The sequence below is a fragment of the Microcaecilia unicolor genome, chromosome 8 (genome assembly GCF_901765095.1).
Source record: "Microcaecilia unicolor chromosome 8, aMicUni1.1, whole genome shotgun sequence".
Taxonomy (NCBI): domain Eukaryota; kingdom Metazoa; phylum Chordata; class Amphibia; order Gymnophiona; family Siphonopidae; genus Microcaecilia; species Microcaecilia unicolor.
In genome coordinates this window covers 65,793,720-65,816,241 of record NC_044038.1, presented here as the reverse complement: position 1 = coordinate 65,816,241, position 22,522 = coordinate 65,793,720, and the positions used below count along the sequence as shown (strand labels likewise).

Here is a 22,522-nt window from a genome sequence, read left to right as displayed (position 1 = left end):
GAGATGAAAACGGTAACAGAATTCAAACATGCATGAAATAAACATATCCTGTTCAGAAGGAATGGATCCTCAGAAGCTTAGCCGAGATTGGGTGGCAGAGCCGGTGGTGGGAGGCGGGGCTAATGGTTGGGAGGCGGGGCTAGTGCTGGGCAGACTTCTACGGTCTGTGCCCTGAAAATGGCAGATACAAATCAAGGTAAGGCATAAGTAGCACATATGAGTTTATCTTGTTGGGCAGACTGGATGGACCGTGCAGGTCTTTTTCTGCCATCATCTACTATGTTACTATCCAGCTTATTTTTGAAGGAGATCGCCGGCCATCCTCCGACACAAATCGGGAGATGGCCGGCAATCTCCTGAACCCGGCGAAATCAGTATAATTGAAAGCCAATTTTGGCCAGCGCCAACTGCTTTCTGTCGCAGAGCCGGCCAAACGTCAAGGGGGCGTGTCGGTAGGGTAGCGAAGGCGGGACGGGGGCATGGTACGAGATGGCCGGCTTCGCCTGATAATGGAAAAAAGAAAGCCGACCCTGACGAGCATTTCGCTGGCTTCACTGGGTCCCTTTTTTTCAGGACCAAGCTTCAAAAAGGTGCCCCAACTGACCACCGGAGGGAATCGGGGATGACCTCCCCTTACTCCCCCCAGTGGTCACCAACCCCCTCCCACCCAAAAAAAGAAAAACATTTTTTTGTCAGCCTCTATGCCAGCATGAAATGTCATACCCAGCTCCCTGACAGCAGTATGCAGGTCCATGGAGCAGTTTTTTGTGAGTGCAGTGCACTTCAGGCAGGTGGACCCAGGCCCATCCCCCCCTACCTGTTACACTTGTGGTGGTAAATGGGAGCCCTCCAACCCCCCCCCCCCAAAACCCACTGTACCCACATGTAGGTGCCCACCTTCACCCATAAGGGCTATGGTAGTGGTGTAGAGTTGTGGGTAGTGGGTTTTGGGGGGCTCAGCACACAAGGTATGAGAGGTATGCACCTGGGAGCAATTTTTGAAGTCCACTGCAGTGCCCCCTAGGGTGCCCGGTTGATGTACTGGCATGTCAAGGGGACCACTGCACTACCTCCCACGACCAAATGCCTTGGATTTGGCCGGGTTTGAGATGGTTGGCATCGGTTTCCATTATCACCGAAAACCGATGCCGGCCATCTCTGACATTTGGCCGGCCCGAACCGTATTATCGAAACGAAAGATGGCCGGCCATCTTTTTCGATAATACGATTCGGGACTGCTCTTTCCGGCGCCGGTCAAATAGATGGCCGGCCATCTATTTGGCTGGCGCTGTTCGATTATGCCCCTCCACGTTACTTCAATTTTTTTTGTTTGACACAGATATGTGTGTGTGTGTGCTTTTTTAATGTGGTTGGCATGCGGCTATTAATATTGGTTTTGGATGAGTTTTCCAGTTTACTGTCATAGGGATCCGAATACAAAGCAATCATGTTCCGCCTTCACCTCCTCCTCTATGGCTCACAGGGCTAAGCTTCTTGTGCCCATGATTGTCCAACTGAATGGTTGAAGCAATATGAAAGCCTTTCAAGTCACAGAGGGGCTGTGAGGCGCTAAAGTTTATAGGCCAGTTATTCACCTTAAAGTTTTAGAATGCTAGCATATATGCATGTATGTGTATCTTTGAAAGTGCATACACTGGCAATGCGCCAAGAGACTTTATCTTTAGGCGCAGTCTTCTAGTTAAGATTTCTTTATAAATGTGTAATGAAGTATAAAAATGAGCAATATGTTTTCTTTATCCCTCAACAATTTAGGTCTTTTCTTAATGTTAAAAAATTTACAGCTGGTGGATCAGTGGCTTAACCTAATATATCCGTGATGTGAATTCTTAGAAGATGCTATTGGTTCCCTTTAAAAGAATTTCCAGCTAGAACCCACTTCCCCTACCCTCCCCATCCCCACCACCTCAGCAGAACAAGTGGCCGGCTGGCTGGCTACTTTCCAGCGGATTTGGGCATCCTTTCTTACTTGGTATCAGACTCTACTTTCTTAGACTGTTTACCCCTACTATGCTCTTATGTTTCTGTTTTATGTTCCTGTTTTTTCTAGAACCTTTGTATCTTCAGCTCTTGGTTCTCTTGTTCAGGGGTGAGGGGTGGGGAGGGGGACCTTATGTTAGTTACAGCTACAACATCTAGTCGAGCAGAAGGTTTATTTCTTACTATAATGTTGATATTGTCAATTGAATTTTTTGCGTTTCTTGATTGTTGCTTGACATAAAAATAAAAACAAAGTAAAAAAAAAAAATGATGCGATTTGTTCTAGTGTATTAGAATATCTGTCAGTTTATATTGTTCTTTTTTAGCTCCCTGATGTATCCTATTCTGACCCACCCCCTCTGTTGTTGGGCTAAATAGGTGTAGAAGCATATATTTTTTCTTTTATTATTGCCTTATTATTCTATTTTGTATGCTTCTTCGCTGTATTTCTTTTCTAAGAGTGGTCTTATATTTAAAGTTGAAATTATGACAAAAATTTTAAAAAAGGATGTGCAAACACGTGAAAATAACATACGTAACTTACAGAATATGGTGGATTATACGCGTATGCCAGAACTTAGATATGTATTTTACCAGATAAGGGCAGTATTATCTAAAAATCTCTTATTGGAACCTTTGCATCTAGACTCGCTTCAATTTCATAAGTCCCAGTTATTATTTTTTCCACCACAAACTCTTCACACTTCAATTCACTTCATTATTTTCAAGACAGTTCAAAACCATTTCATTCTTGCCCCAGTGGTGCGCAATTGCTCAACTATAATTTATGGCAATTGTAAACCGCACTCAACTATTTATCGGCTTCTTATCCATAATATATCTTATTTAAAGCACTTATCTTAAATATATTTGGACTTGGGGGCTCAAATGCTTAGATATGAGCATTTACACCAGCTCTTTGGCCAGAATAAGTCCTTGCACCTAACAGCATTCACATGTATATACCCTTTTAAGCGACTATTCTATAAAGAAAAGTTCATACTCTCTGGGTGCCTATACATAGCCACAGGTCTAAAAACAATCTTGTTGAAATACATCTATACAAAAAGAAGAGAAGAAAGAGCCTCAGAACCTAGATCACAAAACTCAGCTCATAGACTAGAAAGGATAATAATTTCATAGGCTCAAAAAAAAAAAAACCTCCTTCAAAATATTTACTATACAATTTTAATTGCAAATACTTATTATTCAGTGAACTACAAGTTTTCTGTTATTGTATCTTTCTCAATTCAAAATATGCAAATCATGAAAACATTTTTCCAGTGAGGAAGACATAAATCAACTTGGTCCCACCAACAGTGGCCGGCATTTTGCATATTGCTGCATCAGGGTAAACAGGACCAATACATTTGAACTGGCTCCGATGAGCAATTCTGGACGTCGTATCTCAAAAAAGATATAGTGGAATTGGAAAAGGTTCAAAGAAGAGCGACCAAAACGATAAAGGGGATGGAACAACTCCCATATGAGGAAAGGCTAAAGGGGAGATGATTGAGGTCTATAAAATCCTGAGTGGTGTAGAATGGGTAGAAGTGAATCAATTTTTCACTCTTTCAAAAACTACAAAGACCAGGGCATACTCAATGAAACTATTTTTTCGTTCAAAGAATAGTTAAGCTCTTGAACCAGTTGCCGCAGGATGTGGTAATAGCGGTTACCATATCTGGGAAGAAAAGTCCATAATCTGCTACTGAGACAGACATGGGGAAGCCACTGCTTGCCCTGGGACTGGTAGCATGGAATGGTGCTACTAATTGGGTTCCTGCCAGGTACTTGTGACCTGGATTGGCTACTGCTGGAAGCAGGATACTGGGCTAGATGGATCATTGGTCTGACCCCGTATGGCTATTATTATGTTTTATGCCAATTTAAATTTATTAATCCTATCAAACACACAATCCAGCTTATAATTGAAAGAGAAAAACACCTGTATTGCGACCCAAATCGGGAGATGGGCGTCTTTCTCCCGTGGGCGCCCAAATCAGTATAATCGAAAGCCGATTTTGGGCGTTTCCAACTGCAATCCGTCGCGGAAACGGGTAAAGTTGATGGGGGCGTGTCGGAGGCGTGGTTATCAGTCGAGGAGAGATGGGCGTCTTTAGCTGATAATCGAAAAAAAAAGGCGTTTTTACCGTGATTTTGGGTCACTTTTTTTGGACCCTTTTTTTTTCACGAACAGGTCCCAAAAAAGTGCCCCAACTGACCAGATGACCACTGGAGGGAATCAGGGATGACCTCCCCGGACTCCCCCAGTGGCCACTAACCCCCTCCCACCAAAAAAAACCCACTTTAAAAACTTTTTTTCCAGCCTCTATGTCAGCCTCAAATGCCGTACCCACCTCTATGACAGCAGAATGTGTTCTATCCTGTGACAGCCTTTCCCTGGTTCTGATGTGGCTCTCGGGTGAGTGTGACACCTTTTCTGTTATGCGCACTGCAGAGTCCCATCAACAATGCATTGTGGTGGGTGTAGGATATTGGGCTCCGTGGTTCCACTAGCTTGTGGCAAATGCTCACGGTAGTTGGTAGGCTGCACTCCCATGGTGCTTTACCCTCTGCTTACTGGGTCAGAGTGTGCCCTGTTTTGTTTCCGGTAGTCCATGAGGTAGTGGCCATTTTTGTAAGCCAGTTTTAGATCCCTTTCATGTGTTAGCCACGTTACAGAACTTAGTTCTTACCTTGAATGTGGCTGAAAGAGGGCATTGTACAGCATTCTGCCAGCTCTGACCTACTGCTCATCTCAGTACCAGGGAGACTCGTTGCCAGTGGGGCACAACCTCTGATCTGCAGTTAACTGTAAGCGTACTTATTCCAATAAAGGACAATTTCGGAGAGATTAGTCTTCAGGTGTCAACTGGTGTGCCAATGTTATATAGCAGCAACAAGTCCTAGAGGCCTGTGTGTATGCAGGTCCCTGGAGCACTTTTAGTGGGTACCGCAGTGCACTTCAGCCAGGTGGACCCAGGCCCATCCCCCCTACCTGTAACACTTGTGCTGGTAAATGGGAGGTCTGCAAAACCCACTGTACCCACATGTAGGTGCCCCCTTCACCCCTAAGAGCTATGATAGTGTTGTACATTTGTGGGTAGTGGGTTTTGGGCTCAGCACCCGTGGTAAGGGAGCTATGCATGTGGGAGCGTTGTCTGAAGTCCACCACACTGACCTCTAGGGTGCCCAGTTGGTGTCCTGGCATGTCAGGGGGGCCAGTGTACTACGAATCGTGGCACCTCCCATGACCAAATGGCTCGAATTAGGACGTTTTTGAGCTGGGCATTTTTAGTTTCCATTATCGCTAAAAAAAAAAACAAACGCCCAGCTGAAAAACGTCCATTTTTTCGAAAATACGGTCTGTCCCGCCTCTTCACGTACCAGTTTTCGGACATAGACGCCCATGGAGATAGGCGTTCGCGTTCGATTATGCCCCTCCACTACTCTTAATATGCTAAAGTATTGTAATTATCTATCATATTTGTGATGTTTTTCTTAAATGTAAGCCATATTGAACCTCAGTTTGTTCGGGATAATGTGGGATACGAATGTTATAAAATAAATAAAATTACCCTGATGCAGCAATAAGCGAAACACTGGCCACTGTTGATTGGTGGGACCAAATTGATTTATGTCATCTATGTAGATACGTTTTTTTTCCAACAAGGAACACAATGATTTGCATATTTTGTATTGAGAAGGATATAACAGAAAACATGTAGTTCACTGAATAATAAGTATTTGCAAGTAAAATTGTACAGTAAATATTTTGAAAGAGGGTTTTTTGAGCCTATGAAATTATTGCCCATTCTAGTCTATGCTCTCTAGACTGGATTCTGAGGCTTTTTCTTCCTTTTGGTAAAGCTGTATTTCAACAAGATTGTGTTATGTTTTCAGACACTTGTCAAGTGGCACCTCCTTTTTCTGGAATTAAGAATTTTTTGGCTTCGCAGCCCACTGTTTGTGGTAATCTCTGCCTACATATAGCCCCATCATTACTGAATTGCCTTCAGAATGATTGGGCTGCAGAAGACTCTTCATCAGCACCTCTGGTTGGATCTTTGCTTCTGGCCGGTGCATGGCAAACACTTTAATTCTCTTTTTAAGAGTCATATGTCCTAATGTTATTGCTTTTCCTTCACTATCAATTTTGCCACTATGCTATATTTGGCAACTCACCTTATGCTTCAGAAGAACAATAAGCTGTGATCGCAGGATCAGCCCACATAACCTTGGAGGCTGCAGAAAGAGTAGGAAAAAATATGGGGTGAATGATAGAAAGTCACTCTACTGCAGTATAAGAATGGCATGTTAAAGGGCACTCCATGCACTGACTGGAAACCAGCAACTAAAGGCTGTTTTCAAGTTTGTATTTTCTATGACACTTGTACGTGCAGTCCTGGCTACCACACGGAATACTCCCCATAAGTGATCTTCATCAGTGACAATACTACACATGTCACTTCTGTAAAAGTGGTAAATTCTGCTTTCCATTCTAGCTTCAACTAATATGCAAGAAACATATAACAATTACTGCTACATGACAACCTAATATCGAAAAAAGAAAAACATGGTGACAAAACAAGTGCCATTTGGCAAGGTCAGAAGAAAAATAAGAGTAAATCAACAATGTGCCAAAATGTATTAATTACACAAAAGGAGCTTTTAAATATGAATCCAACCCTGTTCAAAAATTCTCACTGAAGTCTTACACAAGTTTAATGACTCACAACACACATTTATACTCCCAATGTAAAGTCTCCACAAGGAATTCAATTTACAATGACACCAACTGATCTGTACTACTGGCAGATCTCAGTGTTGTCTCTCTAAATTCAAATTTCATTGTAAGGGGACTTTGGATTTCTGATCATTTCAGTACTGCAGAAAAGCTTGAATTATTAACACATAATATTTCTAATTGCTCACTCCAGTGGCGTAGACACGGGGAGCCTTGGCGGCCTGGGCCCCCCAAGGTCTGCTGGTTTGGCTGGTGGGGTCCCCAAGTCCCGCCAGCAGAAGCTTTCCTGCAGCAATATTTGCTACCACGCTGCCTGCCCTGCTTTCCTGCCCCAGAGCACATGCTCATTTTTAGTGAGGTTGAGCTTGCACGAAGCTCACACATGCTCAGTTTCACTAAAAACAAGCATGCACACGGGGGAGGCAGAAAGCAGGGCAGGCAGCATGGCAGCAAATGTTGCCAGAGGAAAGCTTCTGCTGGCGGGGCTTGGGGGACCCCTGCCAGCCCAAGTATGTGGAGTTACGGTGGGGGTCGAGAGTGGAGGGAAGGCGGGGCAAAATGTGCCGACCCACTTTGGGCTCATGCCCCCTCCCAAATCAAGGTCTGGTTCACTCTGTTCACCATTCTTTGGAATTCCAGACTGCACAAAATAATGATTTGTGTGCACATGAAATACTATTACATAACCTAATACAGCAGTTTCCAACTGTGGGTTATGACCTCAATTGTCAAACAGACATTTGGGATAACAACATCTGCAGTATTAAAAAAAAAAAAATGGCCATGATAGCAATATCATCGGTCTGTGAAGGCTGATGGGAGGCCTCAGCGGGCACACCAGGAGGCCAGGTCCAGCCTGCAGCACAGGAAGTCCTGTGTCAGAACAGAGGGAGTGACTAGGGTTGCATGAAAATTGTTTTTTTTTTTTTAATGCTAAAATAGGGTCACATCAGGAAAATAAAAGTTTAGGAAGCACTGGCCTAATGTTAGAGGGTTATTTTTAGCAATTTCCATTAGAGTGAAAGAGTAGCCTAGTGGCCTTTGATCCTGGGGAACTGGGTTCAATTCCCACTGCAGCTCCTTCTGACTGTGGGTAAGTCACTTAACCCTCCATTGCCCCAGGTACAAATAAGTAACTGTATATACTATGTAGTTGCAAAAAAATACATCAACTCTACAAGAAAAAAAGAATAATTCAAACCCAAAGGGATGTAATTATGAGGAACATGGAGGAATTACATCCACACCTTGTGAACCAACTTAAAGAGGACCTATATAACATCCAAGGAGAAAAACAATACATTGCTATCCGCAAAAAGGAAATAAAACTATATTCTCTTCTTCAAAATCAAAGAGAGAGAAACTGCTTATCCTTGAATAGCTACAGCTCTGCAGAACCAACATCCCCAGACACCTTGGAGACACTTGGATACACATCTGAGGCATGTGAAAATCAGAGCCCAAACAAACCAGGGAATACTGATCACACCTTTACAGATGCAAACCAAATGGGGATTATAAACCTCTCGAACCATCAATTATCACAACATGAGGTCTCTGTGCTCTCCAAAGGGCTCTCATTCTGCCCATCTAGTAAACTAGATGAAATCCAACTATACTCAGACCTAGAAGAATTCTTTAGAAAAATGCGCCTTAAAACACATTTCTATAATAAAGGGACACCAAACAGACCGGAGTACAGTCTTAAACAAAAGAACACTTATTTCACCCCACAGGAGGGACAAAACTACAAGCTGGATAATTACATAGAAAGTTTCAGACATAGGGTGAAATCCCAACTTTCCAACAAACAAAAGAGAATCCTGTACAATCTTACCCCACCAGAAAGAGCGGCCATAAGAACCCTACAAACTAACGAACGCATTATCATCAAACCCGCAAAGGAGGCGCAGTGGTAATTATGGACATACAAAAATACATTGAAGAGGGGCACAGACAGCTCTCAGACAATAAATACTACAGGAAACTAACTGAGGACCCCACACAGGATTACACAAAACAGCTGAAAGACCTTATCAAAACATTTCCTACACAAGCGCAACCTCACCTGAAGAAACTCATACCAAACCAGCCTGCTGTGGGCACATTCTACATGCTACCCAAGATCCACAAACCGGGAAACCCTGGCAGACCAATCATATCAGGTATTGGCACACTCACGGAAGAAATATCTGGATTCATAGAGGGAATTCTGAAACCTCTCGTACACAAAACTAACAGCTTCATACAAGACACCACAGACTTTCTGAATAAATTGAAAAATATCAAGCAACTACCACCTAACACCCTTCTGGTCACAATGGATGTAGAATCACTATACAGCAACATTCCACATGCGGATGGCATAGCTGCATGTGGAAGACTTCTAAAAAAAATCCACACTGGACCATCAATACTCACCAGAAACTATTACAAAATTAATCAAATTCATTTTAACTCACAACTACTTCCACTTTAACAATGATATCTATCTGCAAATAATGGGCACCAGAACAGCACCCCAATATGCCAACCTTTTTATGGCTGAGCTGGAAGAGACATTTCTGAATACACACCAGACTAAACCTCTAAAATACTACCGGTACATCGATGACATTTTTATGATTTGGACGGAGGGTGAAGAAACTCAAACAATTTTATTCTGCCTTCAATACATACCATCCTACAATCAGATTCAAAATTGACTACTCCCCAGAAAAAGTCAATTTTTTGGACACCACAGTCTCAATCAGTGATGGCTGCATACAAACATCTATATACAAGAAACCCACAGACAGATGCAGCTACCTCCACAACTCCAGCTTCCATCCTTCACATACAAAAAGATCCATCATTTACAGCCAAGCCACAAGATACCATCGTATCTGCTCTGACCCAGGGGACAGAGACAGACACCTTAAAAGCCTGACTGCATCCTTCAAACAGAAAGGCTACAACCCCAAAATAATCTCCAAGAATATTGCCTCCTCCCTCAAAACAGCTAGGGAGAATCTGCTACAGCACAAGGAGAAAAAAAACAGAATCCCCCTTGTAGTGACATACAATCCACAGCTGGAAAAACTGAGGAAAATCATAAGAGATCTACAACCTATACTCCAGGAGGATGAATTACTGAAAGAGATATTCCCATCCCCACCAGTACTGGCCTTCCGACAGCCACCCAACTTAAAACACAAGCTAATCAGAAGTAAACTTCCATCACAGACTGAAAAGGAACAGAAGGGCACACATCCCTGTAATTTATCCAGTTGCAAACTATGCCAAATATTTCACAGGACCCCACAGTTATCCACAAAGGAAAGATATTCAACATAAAGGGATCTTTCACTTGCTCATCTTCCAATGTGGTATATATCATTCAGTGTAAAAAATGTAACGAAGGATGCTATATTGGAGAAACAGGCCAGATGCTTAAGACCAGATTCAATTTACATAGACATCACATGAACAATACAGCCAGTAGGGCCCCCACCCCGGTGGGACAGCACTTCACAGAACCAGGACACTGTACCAGTGATTTCACAGTGAGAATACTGAACGGTAACTTTAAAACCATACAAGAACGTAAGACCTTTGAAGTCAGAATGATTGAATATTTTAACACCCAACAGAAAGGACTTAACAAGGATCTGGGGTTCCTAGCCCATTATAAACCATAAAGCTGTATGTCTCTGTTGATCACCCCACCCCTCACCTATCCACACCCATCCTGTTAGAATATCAATGATATGCTTTGATGTCCCCATGCATACCTCCGACCCACCCCCATCCTCTCACCCTGTCAGACTGTCATAGTAATGCTTTAATGTTTTCACTTATATACACTGTCAGCTAGCACATTTGCTTATTTCCGATCTGACGAAGAAGGGCAACCTTCGAAAGCTAATCAAGAAATGTATTAAGTTATGTCCAATAAAAAAGGTATCATCTTATTTTCTTTTCCATGTTTTATTTTGTTTGATTTCTATTGATAAAAAAAAACAAAAAACCCCAAAATCCTGCAGAAAGGCAGTATATCAAGTCTCATCCCCCCCTCCCTTTAAAAATCAGCAAGCAGCTCTCACTTCTCATATGCAGGTGCAAAGTATGACGAGGAGGGGTGATGGTAAACTTTCAAAAAAACTAAAAATAAAAAGCAGGTGCAGAGATTTCACTCCACTTCCAAAGCCAAGCTAGGCCAGGCCACCAGTCAACTTTCCCACAGAGAGGGTAGGGTAATATTTAAAGATTCTTTCTTCTCAGGTAATCACATACAGGGAATCCCTTTGAAATTGCTTCCCCCACCCCCTTTTCAGCATGGAAAGCATGTTTTAACATGTAAAAGAACACAAGCTGAACATGTATGTGTAAGTAAGTGTGCTAAGACTGCACAGACTAAAATGTGCAGCATGTTTAGGCATTCATGCAGGGACCCAGGGCAGAAAAAAAGGACAGGGCTCCAAACCCAGGGGTCTAGGGCACAAACAGGGGAGGGGGCTACAAAGCCCAACTGCCCTCTTTATCTCCTTCCATTTGAAGCAATCTTGGGGACCCTTGTACTATGGGGGTCCAGGGTTAACTGCCCCAGTTGCCACCCCCTAACACCAGCCCTGCATTGCTGGGGCAGTAGAAGAGGCTGAGTGGCACATGATTTATAAAATATGTGCATGTATGCATAGAGTTCATGCACACACGTATTTCTTTATCAGAGCAGCAGTAAATTAGTACGTGAGGGTTTAAATGCTACTAGGGCTGTTTCTGTGAGCATCCTAAAGGAAGCAATACTGTAAACAATATTCTTCAAAAAAACAAGAACTTGTTTTGGGAGGCATAGAGGAGGTATCTGCATACTCGGAGCTAGCCTTTTGCCTCCTATATGATTATCCCAGAACTCGAAAGATACTTCAAAGAACTTCTTAAAAATCTGTGATATTTATTGGAAGTGTTTTATGAAGAATAGCATTTATCATATAGGCATAAAATAGAGCCTTTTTTTGCCATTCCACAAACAGGGTAATTTTATACAGGACTTCTGCATGTCCATCAGCTGCACTGCTGTCAATTTCCCAGATGGCAGAAGAGTTCACCATGAGAGGCTTCCCTGCAACCAGGTATTATTGGTCCGAAGGGGCTGCCACAAATTTGGGGGCTCTCTAGTTGAGGGCCAGGGGTTTCCTAGATCTGAGAGGGAAGGGAAGGGAAATGGGACTTGATATACCGCCTTTCTGAGGTTTTGCAACTACATTCAAAGCGGTATACATATATTCTGTCTTGTCTGTTTGTATTACTTATTTATTTTATTTTAATTTTTTTGTTACATTTGTACCCCGCGCTTTCCCACTCATGGCAGGCTCAATGCGGCGGGCAATGGAGGGTTGTGACTTGCCCATAGTCACAAGGAGCTGCCTGTGCCGGGAATCGAACTCAGTTCCTCAGGACCAAAGTCCACCACCCTAACCATTAGGCCACTCCATTTAGATTGTAAGCTCTTTTGAGCAGGGACTGTCTCTTTGTATCAGGTGCTCAGCGCTGCATGCGTCTGGTAGCGCTATACAAATGTTAATAATAATAATAATAATTCAGGTACTTATTTTGTACCAGGGGCAATGGAGGGTTAAGTGACTTGCCCAGAGTCACAAGGAGCTACAGTGGGAATCGAACTCAGCTCCCCAGGATCAAAGTCCACTGCACTAACCACTAGGCTACTCCTCCACTTGTCAAGGGTGAGGAACTATTTTCCTCTCTCCTTCATGGTCAGTGAATTTACTGACAATGAATGAGGATTAGCTCATCACTAACAGAAAGGAAAGAAAACCTGATTTCTGCCAAAGGCAGAACACTGCGGCATGTAACAGTAGCAGTGTACAGTGTTTTCTAGTACTGCAGTAATTGTATACTGTGGCGAAATAGTGGGTTTTCCACTCAAGCATGTGAATTATAAGAATATTTAATGAAGTATATTTCTCTAGTTTGGCCAGCAGATGGTGTGTGTTTTATGTTTAAAGCTGTTGCAGAGAAATGACTGTTCCACCTTTAGTTTAACACAGAAAGTAACCTGCAATGATGTGGCCAACTACTTTTAAAAAATGTTGTTCTGGGCTCTGATTGGCCCAGGAGTTCAAATCCAGTCTGGAAATACTGCATTTTTCTCCAGTCTCAGCCAGGGAGTGGAGAGAGAAAGATCTCTTCACTGAGAATCTGTGAGCAATTATATTGTGTAGTCTGTAGGCAGCTATATTTCCTGTACTCCCCAGGCACTATCCAGGTAGTGACTAAATGTTTAGTTTTAATATTGATCCATATTCAATTACTTGTTATTGTGTGCTGTTTTTGTTCCATCTGCTTTTATGGTTCACTGTTCAATATTTTTATGATAATAAACCGTTTTTAGTTTATTGACTCTGCATGTCTGGACTGATTAAAAATCCTGGTGGTTTGTGTGTTCAGTCTGGGAGTGCTTTCTAGAAACTGTGGGATCACTGAGAGTATGGCCCCAGTAACCTAGAAAACACCAGGGATAACCTGAGTGGGAGACTCGCCCAGAGGCAGCTGGGACCCAGTCGGTGGGAGGAGGATGCCAGTGCAGAGCACAAGCAGCAGGTGCAGGTGGACCTGAGCTGGCTAAGGATAGACCCTCTGCTGCAGGGGTAGCCCCAGGCGGGTACTAGGTATTTCATGACACATACTATTAAGTTTGCTCCATTAGGAATGAAAGTTTTCATTTATTTATTTTTAGCAAAAGTGTTAGGAAATTGTTCACAATTCTAACACAGCTTATTACATTGACCTCTCAGCATTCAACACAACAGTAGGCAGCTGAGATACATCCCTGAATGATAAAACAAACTGTAGCATTCTCCTGCTAAGAGTCTTGCATCACTTCTGGGCTCTGATAGAGGTAGACAGGTCTCTCTCAAGTCAGAATTACACATGGCAGGACAAGACAAGATCCTTCCCTCTTCTTTTCTTACTGGCCTGAGAAGGGGGTGGGGTGAATACTTTGTCGCTCTTCTTCAGAAGGACACATGCTCTCCCAGCTCCTCCCCTCAATGTCTCTAACTTTGCCACAAAAATACAAGGTCACCTGCCTGGGCTGTATCCGAGTTATTCTCTACTACAGGAAAACCATTATGGTTAGATGAAGTGTCACTCAGGATATCGACAATGACACCCACTTTCTCCTGCCTCCTTATGCAAGTGACCGGGGCACTCATCACTTCCCTGCAGGAACAAAAGGCACATATGTAATGATCGAACAGTTTACAACAGAAAATGTCTAGTAACACTAACAGAAGAACAGCAGAAAGTCATTACAGCCCCTATGTAGTGGATTCATTGCAGGCTGCAAAACATTTTACTGGATTAAAGTTACAATTATCCAGAACTGAACAAGCTTCTTGCCAGAAGTGACCAACGTGGTGGTCTCAAAGTCATGCATATTACATCACCTTTGGATAATCTGTATGTTACCACCTCTGTCAGCAGCAAATTATACAACATATCAAGCCTCAGTCACCCCCTCCAGTACCAAATATCCAGAACAATTTTAAAAACTATTTATATGAGTAAATTGGCTGGTTGAACAGTGCACTCCCTCCATGTGACTAAGTCTGTGTGCTGTATATTCAGGGGAGGTTCCCAGACATGTGTTTTGAACGGGATAAACAACAACAAAATATACCTTGTTGATGCATGTCATCCACTAAATACCAAGTTAAGAATCCCACAGTGTAAACAATTTAATTATATATAATTAGTATGTGAGCATAATTAAACTGTTTGCATTATATGCTAAGTTCTGTATATTGCACCTGAAAAATCTGTGTGGGAAAAAAACGCCTACGTTTTATAGAATAGACAAATTTCTGCACAGTATATAGAATACACCAAGTAGCTCGCTACACAACTAAATTTAGTTGTGCCCATTTAGACCACTTTTAACTTAGTGTAAAACCCGATGCCTACATTAAGTGCAAATCGGGTGTATTCTATAATAATGCACATAGATTTTAGAAACACCAATGCCCTGCCTGTGGCCATGCCCGCTTTTCAACTATGCAACTTAGAATTTAGGCGCAGCACATTATAGAATACACTTAACAAGTTGTGCATGTAAATCTCAATGAACGCCAGTTGGTGCTAATAATTGCTTAACATCCAATTAACAGCACTGATTAGCTAGTCAACCAAGTTATGCGCATCATCACAGAACACACTTCGGTTTCCAAACGATTTTCAGGCACTATATATAGAATCTCGGGGTATATGACTGTGAGATTCTCGACTTGTACTAATATTGACCCCATACTTTGCATTGTTCTTTTTTGGTCTTTTATTTTCAAAACATCAAGTAACAACACGCATCAAGAACAACAGAGCATAAATTGTACAATTCAAGCCTCAGAACCACCATGGGTTTTTTTTTTCTTTGAACATAAGTACCCTAGGAACAGAACCGCCAAGAGACAGAGCCAGGCTGCCGCAGTCGCTGCTATACCCCCCCCCCCCCAAACATGGGCTGCCACTCCTTCCTAAATCTGCTCCTCCCTCAGACTGTCGCTCTCCTGTTCCTGTGTACAGGGACCAGGTTATTGCATTAACGCAATTACCCAGGTCCCAACCAGTGGTGTACCAAGGGGGGGCGGTGGGGGCAGTCCGCCCCGGGTGCACGCCGCTGTGGGGGTGCCGCGCGCACCTGTCCTTCGGTCGTTACTTCCTGCTCCGGGGCAGAGGGAGCATGGAATGAACGATGGACAGGCGCCCGCCGGGGGGGTGGGGGGTGTTGCGCTGCATCCGGGGGGGGCGGGGTGCATCGGTGATCCGCCCCGGGTGTCAGCCCCCCTAGGAATGCCACTGGTCCCAACATGCTGGCGCAGGAAAGAGACAGACCCTGAGCACCAGGCTCAGGGAATTTTGCCCCACCCCCATCTTGGCGGCCCTGCCTAGGAAACAAAACCGAAAAAGGGGGAAGGGGAGATGAAGAGTTACATGTGGATTTATAAAGCACACGAAGAAAAAAACCTGGCTCTCAGCAGAAGATCTAAACCCTTAAAGCAGGGTTGTCCAACCTCAGCCCTCTCCAGGTCAGGTTTTCAGGATTTCCACAATGAATATGGATGAGATCTATTTGTATACAATGGAGGCAGCAACTGCAAACAGATTTCATGCATATTAATTGGAGAAATCCTGAAAGCCCGACTGGGTTGCGCCCATTGAGGACTGATGTTGGACACAGCCGCCTTCAAGAAAACTCGCATTCTGGAGGGGCCTCCAAATTTTCTCATTTACATACACTTAATTTCAAAGCAGTTAATTTCTCCATTCTGTAAATGTAACTCAGCTCGATACACCATTTAATCAATGAAAGGACTCCCAGCAAGGCTCCTCTGCTTCTGCTCCATCCCTTTCCCTTGGCAATGTGGGATGTTCCTTGGTGCTCCCTCCTTACACTTAAATGGCAGTAGTGGAGTTTTTGCTGATTTCCACTGATTCCTGTTCCTGGATCGGGAATGCTGCTGTCTTCTGGTTCTAGTGTTCCCTGTTCCTGCTTCCCATTCCTGTATCTGGATTCCCAGCTGTTGGACTGAGTGCTGGTAAATATCAATTCACTTTCCTGCTCCACAGATTTGTCCAGGCAGGTACTTCTGACCGGGTAGACAGGAATTAAATAAAACTGTGAAGCGAGTTGCTCTCAGTGTCGGAATCACAAAGTTTTGGAACAGGAGAAGCAGAAAGCGAGAGGAAGCTCTGTGCTTCAGAGCACTCAAACCCTGTAATCTACTCCACTGCTTGGCTATCACACACAGGATGGCAGCAATCAGACATTATCAGTATTTGCGCCAATATAGTACGTGCAGTGCATCACCTGGAGATGAGGGAGTGTGAGGTTACTGGGGCCTCCCAGTGAAGGAAAGGGACACTCTGAAGCTTGATGTGAATATCATACAGACCCTGAAATGGGAGGCGAAAGAAGATGAGTGATATATTCAGAAACACTGCTGTCACTTAAAGCTGTTTAATGGATACTGACAGGGTACTTCTCTACTTCTCTAATGCAAGCACCTCTACCCCCCCCCCCCCCCCCCCCCCCCCCCCCGGTTATGGTCTGGCATCTCCCTCTTTCCTTCTTCAACCCTCTTCCCCAAAGCCTACCTTTACTGGCTCTTTTCTCTAAAGTGGCCCGCCTCTAAGGAAACAGGAAGTTAAGTCTGAGGCGGGCCACACAAGAGGGAAGAGGCAGGTGCCGACGGCAAGGCAGTCAATGGGAATCGCTGCTGCCGCCTCTTTTAATAAACAAAGGTAGGCTTAGGGAAGGGGAATGAAAGAAGGGGGGAGACGCCAGAACGCGGCCTCAGGTGGCCTAATGGTACAGCCGCTACTGCACATACGTGCAGAATAGCAGCACATATGCCCATATGTGCACACACATGCATGTACATGCAGGTTTGCCACCTCAGTGCTGTTTTACAATTATAAATCTAATTGAAGAGTCCAAAGACTTTAAAGTGAGGGTCTAAAGTGAGGGTCTTTCAAGCAGGGTTATATGTGTATGCCCTAAGCTGCCACCAGCATTTCAACACAAAATTCACTCAGGAAATGCAGGATACCATATTGCAGCATTTAAGACCTCAGTGGTAACTCACTTCACATAAGAATCAAAATAGAGACACTTTCAGAGACAGCGTTTTAACCCTGATGCAGCCCTTTGGTGAAACACGATTCATTTTTTTTTTTTTTACTTTGTTTTTATTGAGTTTCCAACATAAAAAAAATACCATTACAGAACTACACTGGATTGCAGAAACATTACAATACATAACTTGCATCAACAACCATCCTCTTAGTCCAAAGTCTGCATATGAACCAAGCTAAGAAGAAAAAAATAATATCTAACCCCCTCCCCCCTCATATCAATCTGTGCATTATAGGAATTACCTAAATATGCATTGATGCCTAAATTTTAAGTAGGAATATAATGAAGTATAATATAAGTAGTAATAGAGTGTAATATAATATAAGGGTAACCAAGGTCCAGGTACCTAGGAACAATATATCACTAGTTTATCCAAAATATCAAAACATGATTCATGTTGGTTGCAGGTCTCTCTGTGCAAGTTAAGTAAAAGACATTTTATACTACAATTCTAAAAGTATTGAAAATTATTGAAAACAGTTTTTTTTGTACCCCGCGCTTTCCCACTCATGGCAGGCTCAATGCGGCTTACATGGGGCAATGGAGGGTTAAGTGACTTGTCCAGAGTCACAAGGAGCTGCCTGTTTCTGAAGTTAAGTTATAATAAAATAAAATTAGCATTATGACCAATGAGGAAGTAGGTTAGCCATAGGAATATATTCCTATGGAAGCGAGTTACCATTGAGGTCTTAAATTATGCAATATGGTATCCTGCATTTCCCGAGTGATTTTGTGTTGAAGTGCTAGTGGCAGCGTAAGGCATACACATATAACCCTAGTTCTACAATTATATGCAATCTTCAATAGCATGCAGTTTGCAGACGGCATACATACAGGTGGGGTGCTAAGTTATGCGTGTATCTCCAGAACATGGGCACACACACTTACACCTGCTTTATGGCTAGCGTAAGCACTCACACTTAAGTGCATCTATACCCAATAAGGGGGAAATTCTATATATGGTGACTAAACTTGCGTGCGCAAATTTGGCAGTCTGGCCGTGGGCAACTTAATTAACAAGCCAATCGGCGCCAATAATTGGGCGAGAACAAGCAATGATCAGCACTGATTGGCACTAATTAGAATTTACACGGGCAACTTCCTAAGCGTATTCTATAAAGTGGTAGGCGTAAATTCTAAAGCATGGATCTCAAAAGGGGTGTGGCCATGGGAAGAGCATGGGCGTTGATAAAATTTACGCACAGTGTTATAGAATATGCCCAATCTGTGCCTAATTTAGGCTTGGGCATTTACACCAGGTTTTAGTTGGTGTAAGTGGCCACGCCTAAATTTTAGTAGTGGAGATAGGCATACATGATTCTATAAACCACACCTAACTTTAGGCAAGGCTTATAGAATAGCACTAAGCACATTTTTTTCCGGTGCCATATATACAATTCCTCCCTAAGTGCCTACTTTCCTTTATAGAATATGCGCCAATCATATGCCCTCTGGTTGCCTTATAAAGAACTGTCCTCTGTAAGGCTCCAGAACAGTAGCACAGTCCAAAGTTTCACACCATTCAAGAATGCTATTTTTCTTTAAAAAAAAAAAAAAAAAGCCACACTCCCAGGTTGCTTTCCATCATCTCTATCCTGCTCCCAACTTGACTCCAGAAATAATTCTCAGTCAGGGGTCACAAATGCACTCATTCCAGAACCTGGGTAATATGGACTCTAAGTCTCATGATTAGGTGTCACCACAGAACAATGGCTGATACTGTCTCCATTTCCCATATTTATCACAGCTAAGTAAATGGCGTGCTGGCAACATTCAATTCTTTGCCATAAGTTCGCAAAAAAAAAAAAAAAACTTCAGCCTTTATCTGCACCTGAACTAGCTACATGTATTAATTAGAAATAGTTTAGCTGCACTGAGGCTGCCAGGACCCATGAATTCTCTTAACAAGCCTCATAGAAACCTTACACATGGCTATGGGATGGTAAAGCAGGGAGCAGAGGCCCCCTCACGTGCAGCTGCAGTACCACAGAAACTGTAGGCAGTCCATTTGGTATTAAGCACTTAAGATCTAATTTAACAGCCCCATGTGAAACCCTATCACAGCTGCTTCAGACCCAAATGTGGTGTGGTGTGGTGTGTTGTCAGGCATTTTTCCTTTCTACCATTTATGGAATGTACTCTTACCTCAATGAAACAATCCCCTACTATTTTAGCCGTCATAAGCACCAGCATGACTGGAAATCCATATGTGACGTTGCCCGTTGCTTCAACTATAATGACTGTCAGGCTCAGTGTCATGCGGACAATCCCACCTGAGGGGGAAAGCAGCAATGAACTCAGTTTATGGAAAGACAACAAAGCAAGGCTGCAGTAGAGAGACTGATTTTCTGTTTGGTCCTCTCCATTACAGTCATTCTTGATTTTAATGTAAATAACAAATAGCAAAACATTGCTAGTTCATCCTCTCTTCCTAGCTCAGATAAACAACACTAATGAGGGCTAAACACCATTCACCTACTTGACAGGCAAGTTGATTTCCACTGCCAGCGAAAATCAGCAAAAAATCCACTACTGCTGCCATTTAAGTGTAAGGAAGGGGCACTAAGGAACATCTACAGTCAAGGGAAAGGGATGGAGCGGGTCGGAAGAGGAGCAGAAGCAGGCTGCTGCAGCTGCCAACGAGGAACAGGAGGTACAGTATCGGGAAAGCTCACCACTTCTCGCATTCCCCCCCCCCCCCCCCCCCCAAGACGGAAACAGCAGCAGAAAGTGTCATGGAACCTGGGAGGAAAGAGACGGTTGGGGGCAGTAGAGAGTGAGCTGAGAGGGAGGAGGAGAGAAGAGAAGAAGACTGCACCTGAGTTGGGGAGGAGGGGATTGAGGACTGCGTCTGAGTGGGGTGAAACGTGGAGGAAAGAAAGAGGAAACTGGATGACAGTAGAGTAGAAAAAGGTGCATGTATCATATACTTTGGGGTCCACAGGCACAGAAATATGACCCTAGAACCCTGCTTCTTGTTGTTCTTCAGTGGCTTCTATTTCCTGTATCTGTTCCAAAATCCTTTTGCTGGTTCACAGAGGTTTTTACTGAGGTAATCCTCTATCTGAGCAACCTTTAGATTCTTCTGAGTTTCAAACAATTTTTGCGAACTAAGATGTCAACCAACTAGTCCTTCCCTTGCCATGAGTCTACCAGATAGCCCGCCTTTTGCTACTTTGCCCCCAGTTTCTTAGAACACTTTGCCAAGCTATCTGAGGAGATCCTCTAGACTCTATTTCAAATACGGTTTTAAACCTATATCTGTTCTCTTGGGCTTTCCCTAAAATGCAGTGTTCCCTGTGTCATGCAGGGAAGCGGTGCAGGCTGCTGCTTTCTTATCTTTTCCTTCACCCTTTGGTTTTATGTAAACAGCTTTGTTGTAACATGATCAAAAGGTGGTATAATAAACATATTAATAAACTAAATAAGAGAAACCCACTAGCAGACAGGAGGAACCTTGGACATAGCAAATTATTTTCCCATTTAGAAATATTGTGAAGATGCAGCACTTCCTAAGACAAGCTTCTACTGCCTAGGAACGCTAACAGAGAGAAGCATTTACTGAGCTGGTTACTTACCAAGCTGGGCTGCCGCTCCCATTAATGCATACTTGCCAGGGTCAGCCCAGGCCTAAAATCAGAGGGACATAAAAATCAAGAAGTTGAATGTAGATGCAGCTATTAAAAAAACAAAACACAGTTTATAGTTTATTCAAAAATGTGATATACCGCCCACTGCATAGTTTAGAATATAAACTTAAAATAAAATAGATTTTAAAAGATTACATGATCCTGGTTTCTCTACGAAAATCAGTTAATCTAGTAATGAAGGACAATTATGTTTCTTGTAAAAAATTGGAACTTCTGGAGAACCAATTAAGGAAAAATAACTTGAGAAAGATACATTTTCCTAAAATACCCTGTATATAGAGTTATATTATTAGTGACTTTTGCCTTTGATTTAGATAGGAACAATGTTTTGAAATTGTATTTCCGACATATGGTTGATAGTTTTTTTGGGTTCAATGATAAATATATTTCCTGACATATCAAGGGAATCGCAGACTAGGAGGTGTGAACTCTTGGCTTTTAAGCCAAGAATCATTGCCCTAGGTGGGACGATTCCCTTGTAAGTGTTTTATTTCCTGATTACTTATTTGTTGAACCCAGGAAATTATAAGAGTTTGTGGAATTAAAAGAACAGATGAAGAACCCTCTGCAGCAACTTCCTTTAAGTTACCACTGTACCGGCTGCAATTACCGATTAACCTTCCTCCCTCAGAAAATATGAATTGTAAGATTAACCATTCCGTGTTTTTCTTATTTTCTTTGAGATTGTTTTCCTGATCTTGGATCCCCCAATTGTGGACTAACAAATATGATATTTTTCCTTAATGTTTGTTTTAATTGATATTTTCTCTTTTCTTTCCCATTTATGTATTGGACATAAATGTAATATAAAATGAATAAATAAAATAATTTAAAAAAAAAGATTACATGATCCTGAGCAAAAATTAAGAGAAGGAAAAAAAGTATAGACGATAATTGGTGTCCGTCAATCATCCTCCCAGAATGCAATCAGAGACCCCACCACACAAGCTGCAACCAAATACAATGTTAAGAATTATTCAAAGAAGAATGCAGAACAAAAACTGAGAATATCATTGTGCCTCTGAATGGAGGTCCCTTGTGTGAATGAGCCTTGAGTATTGTGTGCAATTCTGGATGCCTGTCTCAAAAGGATATAGTGCAACTAGAAAAGGTTCAGCAGACAACATAAGAACATAATAGCCATACTGGGTCAGACCAACAATCCATCTAGCCCAATATCCTGTATCCAACAGTGGCCAGTTCAGGTCACAAGTACCTGACAGAATCTCAACTCTTGATCTTGATCTTGGGAATTTAGCCTTTATTAATTTTTGATTTATTCATTTTTAGGCTTGCTTTTTTATTTTATCCCGTTTATATTGTTTAGTGTGCATAGAATCCCAAATAGTAGCAGGATTCATGCTACTGATCCCAGGGACAAGCAGTGGCTTTCCACATGTCTATCTCAATAGAAAACTCCTGGAACTTGTC

At 42.7% G+C, this 22,522-nt stretch overlaps 1 protein-coding gene across 1 annotated transcript in view; it reads right to left on the bottom strand.

Annotated features, from left to right (window-relative positions):
* The window catches only part of CLCN7 (chloride voltage-gated channel 7), a 131,839-nt gene that overhangs the window by 5,302 nt on the left and 104,015 nt on the right, over positions 1 to 22,522 (bottom strand). The window contains exons 18-22 of the mRNA XM_030212156.1: positions 21,020 to 21,071; positions 19,587 to 19,714; positions 16,614 to 16,699; positions 13,837 to 13,969; positions 6,187 to 6,246 (exon numbers count right to left, since the gene is read on the bottom strand). Coding sequence (XP_030068016.1) covers positions 6,187 to 6,246; positions 13,837 to 13,969; positions 16,614 to 16,699; positions 19,587 to 19,714; positions 21,020 to 21,071 — 459 coding nt within the window. The remainder of the gene's footprint in view (positions 1 to 6,186; positions 6,247 to 13,836; positions 13,970 to 16,613; positions 16,700 to 19,586; positions 19,715 to 21,019; positions 21,072 to 22,522) is intronic.